At 38.2% G+C, this 17,411-nt stretch overlaps 2 protein-coding genes across 3 annotated transcripts in view; one reads left to right on the top strand and one right to left on the bottom strand.

Moving 5' to 3' along the window:
• The window catches only part of cep85l (centrosomal protein 85, like), a 45,202-nt gene that overhangs the window by 13,240 nt on the left and 14,551 nt on the right, over window positions 1-17,411 (bottom strand). For both annotated transcript variants that reach the window (XM_056764096.1, XM_056764095.1), the window contains exon 3: window positions 8,826-9,541. In XM_056764096.1, coding sequence (XP_056620074.1) covers window positions 8,826-9,541 — 716 coding nt within the window. The remainder of the gene's footprint in view (window positions 1-8,825; window positions 9,542-17,411) is intronic.
• pln (phospholamban) lies at window positions 207-8,811 on the top strand. The gene is made up of 3 exons (XM_056764097.1): window positions 207-355; window positions 4,906-5,224; window positions 7,165-8,811. The coding sequence occupies exons 2-3, from the start codon at window positions 5,070-5,072 to the stop codon at window positions 7,181-7,183; spliced, it is 174 nt and encodes a 57-aa protein (XP_056620075.1). The 5' UTR covers window positions 207-355; window positions 4,906-5,069; the 3' UTR covers window positions 7,184-8,811.

The following is a 17,411-nucleotide window of genomic DNA, read 5'->3' as shown; positions in this document are numbered from 1 at the left end:
TACTTTCAAAAGATTTATGAAGTGATGACTAAATTCCACATCGATTTCACTCAATTTCAACTGTGCGTGTGCTTTACAGTACACAGAATAAAATGGATGATTCCATTAGAGACTGAGTTTAGCATGCTATTCATATCTGGGCATAAATCTACGTCTATATAAAAGATGGGAGAAAAAATGAGAGATCAGAGCCCTCCTACGCATCTCGTCCGCCCTCCTCATATACTCCACCCCTTCATTTGTCCTGCCATAAACTTCTGAACCCGCATCACTGACAGACTTTCCTCTTCTGGATGGGAAAAACAACACAGCAGGATTGAACCTCAGTACTCCGGCTGTCCATCTTCAACTTCAGGTACACAACATTTTCTTCTTTCACTTCTTTCAGGTGATTGATGTGCAAAAGATGCATTTATTGCACGAAACGATGCAGTTATTCAAATTATTAAATTATATAAATTGGATACAATGGATTTATTCATATCACTGCTGATGTGTTTAATATACATTTTTTGTCATAAATCATTATTATTAGTCACCCTTTATGTCTGTCAATGGGTTTCGCAAATATCTAAACAATAAAAAGTGTTTGTCAATGCAATATTTAATCATTTAAAAAGTACCGTTTTTTAATTTCCTGAAAAACTTCTGAGGTTTCGGAAGGACAGCGTATGCATTTTTAAAAACATACATTTGGGAAAAAGTCATATAATCAAAGGGGATAATAAATTATTCTACATGAAGAAAATAATAATAATTAAATTCAAAAATGCATAATATGAAGCTATAAATTGTATGTTTAGGGAGGGGCGAGATATTTCAAAGTACTATATTACTTAAAGTCCTTATAGAAACAATATTAAATGTGCGTTCTGAGTGTGTCGCACCATTAATTTTTTTGTTATTAACCACATTAACCAAATTTGAATGACCCTGAGCTCGTGATTGAGCGGACCACTCATGCTATGCCACTCTAGTGTAGGGGAGGGGCCATGCAAGACGTGTTTTTGTAGGCCAACCCGGCAGTTAGCGCTGCAGTTAGTAGTGCAGTGCTTTGTTCACAGACTTTTGAAAGATCGCAAAAAATAAACTCTGTGATTAACAAAGGTTTATGATGTTTACACGTTTTGTCTATCAAATCTTAACAAATTAACACAACATTCGATACTTTTGAAGCCGAAATACAATCGGCAGAAGTAAAAAGCTAACACAATGCTATAAACAGACTACTCGTGAGGGGGACGCTCGATATCAACGTCACCACAACCAAGCCTCCAAAAACTATTTCAAACTTTATTAAAAATGTGTTCCCTGGTAAGTAATAACTTTGTGAATGAATCCGCATCTAAGTTTCACGAGATTTGTGCCATGTTGTGTTATTTGTGAGCTTTATATGCGCGATGACATGGAAGTAGACGCTTTTAGCAACGTGTTAGTTAACACAAAAAGACCTTGAGAAATCACTAGCCGGTTATAATAGGGGTGTTTTATGTCATAGAATAAAACATGAAAATACTTAGAGGTTTTGTTTACCACAGGCCTTATTTCGGGCGATTTACCAAAAAAACATTCAAAAGACCCAAAGACTTTGGAGCGATGTAATCGGAAATCCTAAAATGCTAACTCGCTTCTGTTTACATACAAAAATACCTCATCTCTGCGGCTCCCTATTGCATCATCGAGCCACAGTTTTAGTGCCGCCAAAAGGAACTAAACATGTTTAAGTTCACAATTAATTCAGTGCTATTTAAGAATACTGTATATTATCATCAATTTGATTATTTTGTTACATTTTTCATAATACTTTCAAAGGAAAAAGACATGAACGAGTGAACCAGTGTATGAAAAGGTGAAAGAGAAATAACAATACAATGTGTTTCTCTATTCTGTCTTTAAGATAAATAACAACATTCAACCCTCATCATGCAGTACATCTAATGTACACGAGTAAGAAAGTGTAAAAGATAATACATCATAGCTATAAAATCAAAATGGACTAAACAAATCATATAGACTCATATGTTTATATAAAATTGCCTGATCGGTGCTGGCTCACAACTCAAGTATTTTATATTCATAACTATAAACGGTGCTGCCTAAAACGTCCAGCATAGAGAGTCACAGATGCATCACAGTTCTCTAGTTTAAATCTTTTCGTCAAACACTGTAGCCATGCAGAGCAGAAAGGGATAACAGCACATAGAAGACAGCAAGGGCAGATTTTCCATTACTTTAACCAGAAGCAAATCTTTTTGCAATGAGGATGCATAAAGAAATATTTGATGCTAGGAAGAATTTATAGTTGCATGGATGTACATCAGGAAAAAAAGTCAATATTTCAAAGTATTGCAATAGTTTGCAATCATTATTCCCTTGTGACTATTTATATCTGTAGTTTTGCGAAAAATGAGACGGACCCCCACAGGCATCATCCGAAAGCCCTGTGAGGGGTCGCCCTGCCAAAAAACTGCACCGCATTGTTTTGTAATGCCATCATGGAAAGTTCAGTGTCGGGAGCGAGTGCGCTTACTCTGCCTCCAGTGGATTTATTTGTACGGGGAAATTGCCAATCGAGGGTCAAAAATAAACGCACATAAACATGCGCAGGCTTGGGAAAATCTGTGGCCAGCTTTAAAAATAATTTCCTTCTTCGGTCTGATTCCATCTCATTTCTACTTGGATCGTTTTTAGTTTTTTCCTCAAAATCTTGACAACCCTGACTTTGCATGATGTGCTGGTGTTGTTGCCAACTGATGGCTTGAGAGATAAAGAAAAAAACAAATCAAATACCCGTTCACATCTGTTAAAATATGATGATGGTTGACTAGCTGTGTCCAACAATTGCCAATATTACCTGAATTACATTTGTTTTAACCTACATGAACATGGCGTGCGTTAGATTCAAAGTCAGACATTTGCATGCAAACGGATGCATTTTTCATTTATCTGAACATTTTATATTTGTAAGCACCAACTCTTTTTCGATTTATCTAGCCATTTTTGTCTTATCTTAACACCCCCTTTAGAAATGAATCCCATCAGAGTCAAATCAACTCAAAACCAGCCTAAATATACAGACTTCTCAACTTGTTGTTCATGCAACGTTTTGAAAATGTTATCGTGAATGACCATATATGAGGAAAGATAAGCCGGATGTGTAGAGGGCATTGACCCCCTGATAACCTTTCAAGAAGATGTTAATGACATTATCATTCTCAGTAGTGACGGGGACACGACCCTCGAGCTGTCACTAGGGCATTGGAATGCTCGCGGCTCGTGGTGTTGACAAACATTTCTCCCGAGCCTGTCGTCGCAGATGGAGTGTTAATCTCCACTGGGTCACGTGTGCCCGTACCGGGCGCCAGAAAAGACTTCAGACTCTATGATCATTCACTTATCTACTGAAGCTTGTTCTTTACTGTATAAAGCCACTTTTAACAACATATTGAACCAAATCCACATCTTGCATGGCCTCATTTTTATTTAAATCAAAGTGAATATGTTGTACAACTTAAAATCCTCCAATTATCAACAGAGCATTCAAGTGTCTGGAATATTTAATGAAAGAAAACTTAAACGATTTAAAGTTGGGATGTGCAAAATCACATATTTTCTTTCATTTGGTTGGGTGTAAAAACTAGTTAGGTAACGTCTTAAAGGGATAGATCATCCAAATATTTTTAAATCTGTCTTCATTTAGTCGCCTTCATGTCATGTATGACTATTCTTGAGAAGATATTTAGAAAAACGTTGGTAACCAAACAACATTTAAAACTCACTGACTTCCACTGTATGAACACAAAACCACTGAGACATTTCTCAAAATATCTTCTTTTCTGTTCCACAAAAGAAAAATCATGTCTGGGGTCTAAATAATATGAGGGTGAATAAATGATGATAGAATATTTAAGCTTGTCCTTATGACCTTGGCGTTGCTAGTGGAATGTTATACAAGATGAGCAACAAGAACAAGCTGACAGTTTTCAAGAAAATATATTTCCAGCATACAACCATATCCCGTCCTGCAGAAATAGAGAAAGGCTGCATATCCAAAAACATTCCGGTCCTTCAACAGCCTCGTAGCAATAAGTTGATGGTTAAATAGATTCAGGCACCATGGGGTTACTGAGTAGGGCTGGCCTCAATTCAATGGAATTTTGTGACCATCAAAGGTCAATCCTAAGAATAACCTTTAGTCCGCATGCGGAACAGATAACGGCACACAACAGCCCATGAGAATACAGGCAACGGGATCACTCGTGTCCATGACATTACTCATGAGATGATACCAAATTCATCTCTAAATGAAGATCTGTAGAAAGCTCCCTGCAGATTTCAGACAGAATTGAAAAACAGTCTGAAAGCGAGAGATAAGAAGAGAGATCCTCTAACACGAAGACTTATAATCGAGGACACTTCATCTCTCGACAACACAGGCTTTTATCTAATCTCTCCGGAGGCGAGGTGGTAAATCCTAATTTGGGTTGTTTTGATACACGTGTAAAATCATCCGTTTAAAACATCATTCGAGAACCATTTGTTTGGTTTACTCGAAGGCTGATAAATGAAAAAAAAGCTCACTCCTACACAGTAAAACAGTTACGTAAAAATCAAGATGTGAGACAGAACTTTTGCATTCCTACTGCTATTTCTCTTTGCAACAAACTTTTTATTGAAGTAATTTTCCCTACGTTGGTCAAAACCAAATGAGGATCATTATTATAAAAGGATATTTTTATCATCAAAAAGAAACATTACTATTTTTTATTCAAAAGGGATCATTATTCATTTTGATTATTTTAAAACAACAAAATCTCAAACGTTTAAACCAGCCGGTTGAATTCTGCATGACTGCCACCGTCTGACCACTGTGTGCACACTCATTCGTTTCCTTTCTCCCATCAGCACCCGCATCCACAGACTTCCTCTTCCGTTACCACGACAACCTGCATCTTTCCTCCCCTTACGGCTCTCCACTCCACCTTGCGGTACTGCCGTCCCTCCTCTCTCTCTCCTCCGCACCCCATCCCCTCTCTGTGCACTAAGTTTGTGCGTGTGGCCACCTCAGCATGGAGAAGGTGCAGCACATGACGCGGGCGGCCATGCGGCGGGCGTCCAACATGGAGCTTCCCCAGCAGGCCAAGCAAAACATGCAGGATCTCTTCGTCAACTTCTGCCTCATCCTCATCTGCCTGCTTCTCATCTACATCATTGTCTTGCTAATGTGAGCGGGAGGGGACGCTAGCCATTTTGGGCCAAGGACTGCATAGAGGGGCCAATCACGTTGAGGGAGGTCGGGATGGGCAGGGCTACTTATCTATGTCTTTTATAGAGGGATTTAAGAGTGGGGTTGTAAACTGCATGATTTTTGCCAAATTAACAGTTTTGAATAGCACAATTGGAGTAGCAGAAGATTTATATCGGCCATAGATTAGTGGTTACAGAGAAGGGTGGTTTATAGCTTATAAACTGATATTTATCTATCTTCACATGTATTGAATTATAAAAACTGACATACACATATACCCTGCAAAACACAATGCTCTGTTCTAAAACCTGGCAAGCTACCTACAAACCTTATTCAATAAACTTACAGCAAAGCATTCTGGGATTGCCTTCTATGTGAAAAATATATAGGACTTTACAATTTGATTAAAATAAGGGCTTTCTAAATCAGCCCTCTATAACTTTATATAGTCCACAATGTGAGTGCACAAAACCTTTTGTGGCGTCTTTAACCATACTTGGCTATACTAAGTGCACTCATTCAATCCCATGATGCACACGGTCGCACCAAAAGAATGACCTTGTCTAGACAGAAGATGGCGTCGGCACCATGTCCGGCACATTCAGTATCCGAATACAAGGTCACTTATTTTCATGAATACCTTCAAGTGGACTATGTTAGTGAAGTGTTAAAGGGAATAGTCAACTATTTGGAACAGCCATCGAGTCAAAAGCGATATCTAAACATACTGCTTCTGTAGACAGCTTACTAGGTTTTAAAAAAGAGCAAATATGTTTCAACTATCTACATTTAAAACACACTAAAATATTTAAAAATGTTGCACTATCCGTATACAAAGGTGGATTTTAGTAGACAACAAAACCGCTGCTGAAAGGGCATTCTGGCTGATACACCGTAAAGAACTTCAAACTTTACAAACATTGTTAATGATAAAATAGAAATAAAACAGGGAAATGTTCATGTAGCTTATAGCAACTTCACCGGCGTTGGAGCTCCAGTCTCTGGTTCAGGGACAAATGAAAGTGATTGGGGGACCAGCGTTCACTGTGAACTGATGCTGCATGCATGTGTCTCCATGTCCTGTCACCACTCCGTCATTGCATGTCACCAAGAGATGACGTCTGGCCTTCCTTTATGCACTGTGCAAAGCTTTAAGTTCACTTGCTCAATAAACACGACATGATCTGATCACGTGTGTGCGTTTAAAAAGTGTGCTGCTTTTGTGTTGATTTTTCCACTTTACTAATAGAGTTATTCCCGAAAATTGAAAAGAAAAAAAAGAAAAATTTATGATAAACTGACAGGAAGTGGTTAATTGGGTAAAATATCTCATTCCAAAGTAAAAAAAACTAACTTTGACAATGAAAAAAGCCTGTTTAGAGGACCATTTAAGGAGTAATTCACCTTTAAATGAAAATTCTGTCATCATTTACTCACCTTCTTGTCATTTCAAACCTTTATGACTTTCTTTCTTTCTTCTGCAGCACACAAAAGAAGATATTTAGAATGTTGGTAACCGAACAGCACAGCCACCCATTCACTTCTATTGTAACCAATGCAAGTTAATGGGGGGCTGTCAACAACACTCTTCAAAATATCTTCTTCTGTGTTGTGCGGAAGAAAGAAAGTCATACAGGTTTAAAACGACAAGAGGGTGAGTAAATGATGACAGAATCTTCTTTTCGAAGGTGAACTACTCCTTTAAGATTATTTATTGTAAATTTCTTAGATTCTTCCTGCAATGCAAATGATTATTGCTTATTACTCCACATTACATTATTTCCTTATGCATGACGGCTTTCATGAGATTCATATGTCAATAATGAACATAACAGCAGTTATTACCATTCTTAAAAATTGAAAGTGTTCAAATAATGTTTTCTATCAGCTCATACTAGTATGTCAATCATGTTTAGCTCTTTCCACGGCATGTGAGACATCGCGGCGCAATTTTACCTGCTCGTCCTCCTCACCGCCGAGTGCACAGTCCTACAAGCACCTTTCCGAAGACACCACGTATATCCAGTAACCTAAACCGGGACGGTCAACTCTTCATCTGCTCAGTATGGATCTGATCACTAACCGGGGACTAAACCTGCTGCTCAACTTCCTGCTCATCGTCGTGGCTCTACTGCTCATGCTCATTCTGGTCAAGCTAATGTGACCCCGTTCTGATCGCCAAAATGACCAGCGTTCAGACTAGGGGTGTAAGAGAGGTGAAATGTCTTTTTTATTCTCTAAAACCATTATGAAGGTGTTGTAAGCGATATCAGCCAGTTGGACAACTTCCAACATCAGTCCCTTTCTCTCTCCAAAACCCAAACACAAAATGACTGACAGAATGAGAATACATTTTCTGTAAACACCTTTACAGAGACAACCGTGGTTCGTCAGGACATCTACTTCAGTGATGTAGAAGATATATATTATGTGTGGTAGCTAATTACCAAAAAAATCGCTAACAGCACCTTCTACAGCCTCAGCATTTTCAAGCGGCTTATTGAAAGTCTACAGTAAATTAAAGATTGATTTCCAGCAAATCACTTGCAAGAAGCAAATAAAGCAAAAAAGTGATCAAGGTAAAAAAGAACAATATATATTTATATTTCAGTCGAATTGCTATGACACTGCGCCCTCTTGTGGCCAAAATTACAAACCACATTAATACAACATGATCAGGATTAATTCAGGATTTCTCTCTAAACGGGATGGAATTAAGTACAATGTCAAAAACATGAGGCCTAAATATCTAGGTGACCTCTTTGCTTAAATCACTTTACACACCAACTATTTTTTTACTGAAATATAAGCTCATAAACTGAATGTCTATTCAGTTGGGGTTTATTTCTCACTATGAAAAGCTGTTGTGATATGCAGCCCAAATAAATAAATATAATTAATAGAAGGAATATATGATAAAAACACTGTTTTTCTTGTAATGTAATATACTATAGTACGTACAGCTGTACTTTTTATGCATTGATCACAGTATTGTTAATATACATCTAAAGAATAGCTTGTATTTTACGCATCTATAATTTAATACGACTCTTTTAATATTAGAATCACAATTAATGAAAGAATAAAACAGCAATATTAAAATTATAATTATGTAATATTTGGTTTGTTGTTGTGATGTGGAATGTTGGGTTTCAATATTTGATCGGTGACCTAAAGATACTATAGAATCCATAATGTTATTTCACATCATAGGGTTTCTTTTTTGTTTTCTGAAACCCTTAAACATTTTAATTTGTTTAAATGGGGTCCCAGATTTTTTATGTGGTCTCAGACTCCTGGACCCCACTGTATATGTGAATTTTACATTATTAAAGCGAAGATGAAATTGAGAGAAAGTGTGTTTATAAATTTTAAAGATTGTGACAATTTGTTTTTGTTGGCTTGACAAGACATTTACAATGTAGTGTACCAGTGTTCCTCCACCAGAGTGCGCTGTGATCTTTTAGAAATCAAATCTTCATGCTCCCTTTTGTAAACCATCAGACAACCCCACTGCAATTCCTTGCATATTTTTCAATCCTTGCATTCCTGTCAAGCGTTCTTTCTCTATACTGACCTGTGTGAGCTCTGCGTCCTGCCGTAACCTCTCTCTTTGATGCTGTTCCTGTTGCCACGAGCCCATCCCGCATCCGTCGGGTCCCGGGCGGTACTCCATCTGCTCGCTCAACCACATCTGAGTTCGTACGGCCGGCTGGATGGGCGATCCTCCCACAGCCTGGTGCCTGAGTGAGGGACTTCTCTGCCCCGGCCCCACCAAACCGTTGGTGGGGGTCTTGCTCTCCGGTAAGGCGCTGTAGGTGAGGTCTAACGTGCTGGGCTTGAGCGGAGAAGAACAAGACGAGTCTGTTTTACCCAGGGTGTTAGTGCTGCCCAGGTCGTATTTATTTGAAAAGTCTGAGTTGGTGGATAGCTTATGCAGGCTCTGGGAGAGGAAGCTGTCTGAATACAAGGGGTCCTGACGGTAGCCGTAGAGCACGCCGCGATCCAACGACCCGTGCGGGTCCACGCGATGTGATGGTCTCCCGGAAGGGGTGGCCTTTTCTTGTCCCGTGAGGCGGTTGAGAGAAGACCAGCGACGGACCGGCCGGGGGTCTTTCATGTCCAGGGGGCTGTCGAGGGGAGAAGGGAGCTGGCAGCTGCTCCAGGGGCTGGTGGGGGCAGAGGGTGCGGTGAGCTTGGAGCTTGAGGGTGATGGCATGACGTGAGCCGTGGGGATGGAACCTTGAGGACGCAGGGGCTGGAAGGACAGCGTGCCGCTGGAGCTGGAGTGATCTGAACAGAAAGAGAATAAGAATTTTAACTTAGGAATATTAACACACAGACACGCTGGTTAGTTTCAGTTTCTTTTCTGACAGCTGGTGGTACAACAAAATGTACCTTTATTTTAAATATTTTACACATTTTGCTATACTGGATACAAGCTTTACTTTTAATGTTTGAATACATATTGTTAAAAATGGAAAATACAAAGTAAATAAAAAATAATAATAACAGATGATAACTTCTTTATTCAAAATGTTGCATCAGGGCAATTCAACCGTTTAAGGAGTACCTTACATATACAATTTAAGTTTTTAAACTACGTTTATTCAAAAACAAATATTCAGGACATTTTACAATTATTATTCTTTGGGATTAATAGTGAGGGCAGTTTCAAAGAGCAAAAATGTTTTGTCTATTTTTTTCTAATATGTCCCTTTCAGTCCATATTGTATCCTGACCACCAACAGCTTTTTATTAGTTTATTCAAAGTCAACCCTTTATTACGAAAATGGTTTAGTCAATTAGATGATGCGTCATAGAAGAAAAGTGGGTTTGTAACCCCTGATGCAACATTATGCCACAAGGGGTTGCATTGGGCTAAGTAAAGGATTACAACATATCTGTTAAAACAACAACAACAACTCTGGTGATAAAAATGATACAAACTGGAGTGCAAAATAACCTATCCTTCATCCCTTTAAGAAAGACAAACTCTGCCAGGCAACATGTCATGATAAACACTGACTAATTTGCATTGACTCACACTGGAAAATCAGAAAACTTTCATTGGATTTTTGTTCAAGGTCGTACTGTGGGTACCATGGGTACTTGACGAATAAATCGTACATGAATCCTATGGTGTAACAGCACAATTTAGAAAACACAACGTTTATTTGTTTATTTCGCTGAGTTTATTCTAATTGAATTACAAATATGTCTACAATGCTCAGATACTGTGAGATGGGTTTGGATATGGTCACTTGATCAACCATCCTTTTGGAATAAGACTCAATTTGTTACCAATACTGTCATTATGTAACAAACCTTATTTGTACAAATTTCTTTTTATCATTTTGTCATCACAACAGCCCTGCAGTTATCAACATGATATTTTAGAAAAGCACATTTTCACCCTCTATCCTTATATAGTAAAGAGGTTTCTTTAACTCCTTTTTGCGTGCCGTGTAGCACACTGGGCTGGATGGGCCATTCCTGAGAGGTTGGATTAGGACGCTCAGAATAACCTCATCTGGGTTTAATTTACACTGTGGTGGAGGAGAGAGAGTCAGAGGAAAGCAGGACTGCTGGAGCCCGCGGCTACGGGTGCTCCAGTCCCAATTCTCAACTCATGGATGAGAGTCTGCTGTCTATACTCTTGAACAACTGTGACAACCGTGTCGCGATCAGTCTGAAACAATCAACCACAATATAGATTGTATCATAGATCAGACCAGATATTCATAACATTAGTTGTAGTTTATGATGTTTAGAGGTCTAGAAGCATCAGGGTGGGCTGTGATAAGTCTTTGCCTTTATAGGGTTGAAGCTTTGTTTGTGTAGATCAATGAACGAGCGCAGTACACTTTCATCTGATTTGGGTTTCTTGCTGTGTTTCTGTCAGATTCAATACGATTTATGCTGCATGTTTGTGAGATCCTGAAATGTGGGTCACTGAATATCTACAAAGCTCAGTTCCTCCTACTGGGATCAAGCCATTAATAAATCATCAAACGCTTATTTCTCACCAAACCACCTGCTCTTTTGGGTACTTTTTTATACCTGTGGTATGTCTAACAAACACATTTGGAAAGATGGATGGATTTCTGATGGATTTCTTTGTTCGTTGAACAGAAAGACATTTGTAAGAATGTTAGCAATGTTACTTGCTTACATTCCTCCAAATTTCTACAGGTTTGGAACAACAAGAGAGTGAGTAATTCATGACAGAATTTTCATTTTTAGGTGAACTATCGCTTTAATAAGAAAAAGTAGATACTGTGGACATAAAGACAGACACCTGTCTCTCATAGCATGTTTTTTGCTCTGCAAAAATTATTAAATGATTATATAATCACACAGAAAAAGTATCTACTTAAAGAGATAGTTTACCTAAATGAACATTCCTCAGTTTATTCACCCTCATGTCATTCAAAACCTGCACGACTTCTGAAGAACACAAAAGAAGATATTTTAAAGAACGTTGGTAATGGTAATCAAACAACATTGGCACCCATTGACTTTCATTGTATAGACACCAGAACTATAACAAGAACGATACAGTGAAACAAAATTATTGAGATGAGCTTTTTTTCCAGTGCAGAAATGATAAAACACTGACAGCCTATCAAAAACCAAAAAAAAGCAAGCGCATTAAAAATGTTGAAGCACCCAAGCTAAAAGTAAACATAACATCATCAACATTGGTGTGGATGCTAATAGAGTTAACGTTAGCGCTCTTGGGTCAAGGGTCAATCTTCCAGTCTCTCTTGTGAAACCATCATGGAAGTGACTAAAACTGCAACTAATCGTCTGAAAAAATGATTTTGGTCAGTATAGGTAGTCTTGCCCGTCATGACCACTGGGAGGAGGGTGAATTTGTATATAACTAATCCGTTTAGATTATATTAAGCCTTAAGATTCTGCTTAGTTAAGGGCGTGGCCACTTAAGTGTGTGCATTTGTCCTGATAATATAACTAACAATATTACTAATACTAATATCACTTAAATAAATGGTTATTTGAGTATTTTTTACGAAGTTTCAGGTAATCTACCTCAACAGTAAGCTGTTAACCGCTGTAAACGTTTAAATGTCAACAACCAATACGTCGAGCTTGGCAGGTGTGTTTTGTTTCAGCAACAGGCACGTCAGCTCCACCCAAGTCCTGCCTCTTTTGCCATTTTCAATTATCCGGGAGTGACGCGATGCAGCGATACTTAAAGCCTAATTTTTACTCTTCACAAACCAACGTCACGGACACCACGTCCATATTTTATACAGTCTATTGTCTTTACCCATAGAAATAATACACAAAGACAAAAATGATTGTTTGGCTAAGACTCTTCACTAACTGTGCTTGCTCAGCTTCTGCGGCTACGCTAGTCAAAGACTCCTGACTTTGCAGTGTGAATTGCCGCAGACACAAACACACTTACAAAATATACACACACTTTGAGTTAACATTCCGTGACAACACACATGTCACTTCAGCACAATGAACATCAGCCTTCTCACTGTAAAGACCGCTAGCGGCCTACAACGTTAGCATAACATCCACAAGGACACAGTCACAAAACATGTCGTCAAATTAACGTGTGTTATTGCAGCCGCTCTTCTCTATGTGGTGTTCGACCTGTGACAGCTGGTCAGAGCGGGATTACACATATTTATTTATATATAGCAACACGAAAAGAGCACCTGCTAACAAGTGAAAGTACACAGATGGGTTATGTAACAGTATGAAAGTGACTATGATTGGAAAGAGAGAAAAGATCGACATGTTTTCCCAGCATTCCTGGGAACGTGGTTTATTTTCCATGTTGTGATGCAGTTGGGTCACAATAGTTGACTAGCCATTCAACGTTCTGTTAGATTTACTGTGGGATCTTCATGTTCTTCATATATTTCATATGTATTCATATTATTAACGCATTGCTGCTTGTTAATGTTTGAAGCCTACTTTATTGTTTCCAAAAAGAGTTGAATTGAATCTTCCTGTTGAATCAGATTCAGAATTTCCTTTATTGGCCAAGTATGTGTAAGCACACAATGAATTTTTTGAGTTTTTTCATAAGCTTTTGGTACTTAAAACATATACACATGGCATGAGAACAGGAAGAACTATATAAGTAAGTAAAAAATAGGTAGTAATAATGGCTGGAATACACTACAAGACTTCTGAACTGATTTTTTTCAGCTAGACATCATACAACTTTTTGAAATTTTCAGATAGAAACACACTAACTGATCAAATCTGCAGATTGTCACAGACTTTCTGAGCAAAAGTCTTATAGTGTTTTGGCCTTAAGGAATAGAAAAAGAGAAAACATAAAATGATAATAATGTTGTACAAGAAATATCAGACAAGAAAATCTATGTACAGATTTGTGCAACTAGTCTGAAGACCCTCAGACTGGCTTATTTACTTACAAACCCCTGCATTTGATTCGGTTGTGCGACTTATAGCGTTTTTTTAATGCAAGAGAAATTTTCCCCCTAATAAATTCATCTGGTCTGGGTAAACCATATAAGCCTGACGCCGCTAGTTGTGACTTGTTCATTTTCTAAATGTAAAGCAGAAAAACACTACAGCAGAAACATGGAGACTGGTTGCTCAACAACAAGCTGCTGAGAATCATTGAGCAATAGGCACATGATTCTGGATGAGTACACATGCAAGTTTATCAAATCTAGTGTATCAAAACACTCTCTGATGTCATATGGATAAGTGTGTGCCGGCTGCTCGTGGCCCTGGTGGTCTTGCCACGTTAGCACATATTTAGCAGCCGCTCTTAGATTTCACTGCTATGCCCGTCACTATTAGCCTGGCGCCAAAAAGACGGTTGCTAGGGACCAATGTGGAACTCCAGGGCCCTGATCATCCATTCTATAGACGACCCAGGGCCAAGACGAGTCTAATAAAAGATAAGGCACATTATGAAGTGAGAACATGATGGGTTCTCAAAAGTAGTAAAGGTTTCTCGTAACAGCATCAAGGAGACAAAAATGGCCAATTTTATGATAAGTTTTAATCAGGTGGTACACAGTTCTTAAGAATATTTAAGGGCACAGAGAATATGACCTCACACTGCATCCTATTGGCTGTTTAGATCATTTGATAACCACCCACAGCCAGTGGTACACATGTAAACAACCCTGTTGTTATAATTTACAACATGAATTATGGATGTTGTTGGGAGACTGGGTTGAGACTCTTGAAAACACCACACTAGTTCTGTCAGCAGTCAGTATTTCCAGCCTGCTGTTGCATCATCGACTTCCAGGAATTCCACAGTGACACGGTAAGAAGTTGATGTAACTAGTATGAGAGGAGGGAATCGGTCAGCCCCCTGAAACATGAGCGGACCGGCACAGAACTAAGGCTCTGTCAGCTGAGCTCAAATGCTCTGACATAAACTGTCCTGTTAGTCTTAAACTCTTGTGGAAGCTTAAAACTTTTTTGTTGACAAATACTTCGAAACAAACATAAGCTTTCCTGGCCAAATGGATCAACCATCGATTTAATCATTTTAACCTCACACATTTCTGGTTTAGATATATTCCAGTGTTTCCAATCACGAATTAATGTTATAAAAAGGTTGCCAGAATTTACTCACTTGGTTCGTAACAACACAGTATAAACACTTTTGAATATCCTGCCTACTTTTTATGAATGTAAATAGCTACAATTTTGTTCTACAATGACAACTATAGCCGAACAAAAGGGTCAACGGTGGTCTATAAAATGAATGCTCTTTATTGGAATATACAGAGTATATGTTTTAAGCATATACATATTTTTATAATACTTTTAGAGTGCTTGACTGCCCCAGTCCCCGTTCAATTTAATTATATGGGAAAGGTGGAGCAGATCACCTTTATATCATATGTGTCACATATGAAAGACAGTAATACTGGATTGAAATAAAGTGCTTTAACAGTGATTACATAATCATTTGATTTTGGGGTGAACTATGTCTTTTAAAGGACAATTTAGACATAATAAAGTAAACAAATTAGCCATAAATGCAAATGTATGACGTTAAATGTCAAACTCCTTTGCCTAAGACTAAACAATACATTTAAAACCAAGCTTTTAAAGATTATATGGATTACACAAATTACTGCATATGTGCATGCTAATATGGGACCCTGGACCACAAAAGTAGCTTTCATAAGTAGCACAGGTATACTTGTACCGATAGCCAACAATACATGGTATGGGTCAAAAGGATAAATTGTTAATTTATGCCAAAAATCATGAGGATGTTAAGTAAAGATCATGTTTAGATGGTTAAAATAAACCTGTTCATCAACGGCCTGCTACACCTAACAAACCATACATCAATGGAAATCTTATTTATTCATTTTTCACATGATGTATAATTCTTCTCAATTTTGGAAAATAGACCCTTGTGACTGATTTTTTGGTCTAGCTGGGCTTGTCATATATCATGTTCTAGCTCTAGCTTGACAACAGGGCTGATGTTAGGGAACAAACAGCCAGATGCTGTGTGGAATATCTTGTGCGTAATCTCCGCCTGCCATTAAGGCTAATGCTAGTGTAGTAAAGATGCTAAACCAGGGCTCAGAAACACACGAATCAGCAGTGCTTTAATGAGAGATGATGCTGTGTGTTTTCAAACTGGAGAGGATAATTATCAGCCCGGGGAAAAGAAACGCTGAGCCACTGTTAGGTGTGTGTGTTTGTGTGTACTCAAGGGGACTTGGAATGCTTACATGGGACTTGTGTTCTTATTATGAAAGGAAGCAGAAAGCAATCACATAGAGTAACCAACAAACAAACAAACATAATGGTGCATCAGGCATATCAACAATGTTCCTTCATCCTGTAAACTGCTAAAAAGCTGATTCTTAAAGGAATAGTTCACCCAAAAGAAACCATTATTGGCATTATTTATTCGCTCTTATGTAGTTTGAAATATGTATATGACTCTTTCGTCTCGGAAACACAAAAGAAGATATTTTGAGAAATGTTTTTGGGTGCATACAATGCAAGTCAATGGGGACAAATGTTATTTGGTTACCAGCGTTCTTCAAAATATCTTCTTTTGTGTTCTTCAGAAGAAAGCAATACAGCTTTGTTCCATTCATGTAAGCTAGTGCATTGGACATAATAAACTATGAACTGAACCATTTTTTATCTTTAGGCATTCAATTACAGAGATTGTTGTTATTTTAAAAACAGTTTATTTATATTAGGATTAAAGTTATAGTTCATACAAAAATACAATTTCTGTCTTTGTTTAGTCATGTTGTTTCAAATCTGTATACATTTCATTGTTCCGATTCAGAGAAATATACTTGGAAGAATGCTTGTAACCAAACAGTTCTTGGCCACCATTGACTACCATAGTAGGAAAAAAATATTTGTTGTATTAAACACAAAAGAAGATATTTTGAAGAATGTGGATCGCCAAACAGTTCTGGGGCACTATTGACTTTCATTGTAATTTTTCCTACTATGGTCGTCTATGGTGGCCAAGAACTGTTAGGTTACAAGCATTCTTTCACATATCTTCTCTGCCTTCATCAGAAGAAAGAAATGTATACAGATTTTGAGTAAATGATGACAGAAATTGTATATTTGGGTGAACTGTCCCTTTAATTCATGCAAGCCAAGAACTGCAACTAATGCTTGTGACATTGATGGACCTTCAGTGAAACAAAGAGAACTCCAGCAGATCAGAGCACACGCATGAGAATATCATGTAACAGCATATTTTATAATCACTTAACGGTGTGCTAGGACCTAAAAGACAATGCTGCTTAGGTTACATCAGAACAAAACTAGACACAAGATACACCTTCAAGGGCACATTGAGCACAAGACGCTTGGGAAAAGCTTTCCGTTAGCATTCCCAATCTATCACCTTTGCTCACGGCCATTAACTTCCACTTCCTGTTTATTCCAGCCAATCAGACGCAAGTGATGTGTGGTAAAGTCACGTGACTGTTTCACATAAAACACCATAGACAGTTCTATCACACACTTTCTCAAATAACGGGTTCGGTGGCGAGACAATCGATTGTTTCCTCTTAAAGCATTTATGATGTGATCATTTCCTGCCTTGTCTTTCCATCCCGTCGCCATCATCAGGAACTTTTTTTAAGCACCAGCAGCACTATGACCGCATGTG

Source organism: Triplophysa dalaica, chromosome 13 (genome assembly GCF_015846415.1).
Source record: "Triplophysa dalaica isolate WHDGS20190420 chromosome 13, ASM1584641v1, whole genome shotgun sequence".
Taxonomy (NCBI): Eukaryota; Metazoa; Chordata; class Actinopteri; order Cypriniformes; family Nemacheilidae; genus Triplophysa; species Triplophysa dalaica.
The sequence above is the reverse complement of the archived record's forward strand: the minus strand, read 5'-3'. Positions and strand labels throughout refer to the sequence as shown.

What these genes read in the sequence shown, in the direction of transcription:
- pln (XM_056764097.1), top strand. Translation starts at nt 5,070, where the DNA reads ATGGAGAAGGTGCAGCACATGACGCGGGCGGCCATGCGGCGGGCGTCC.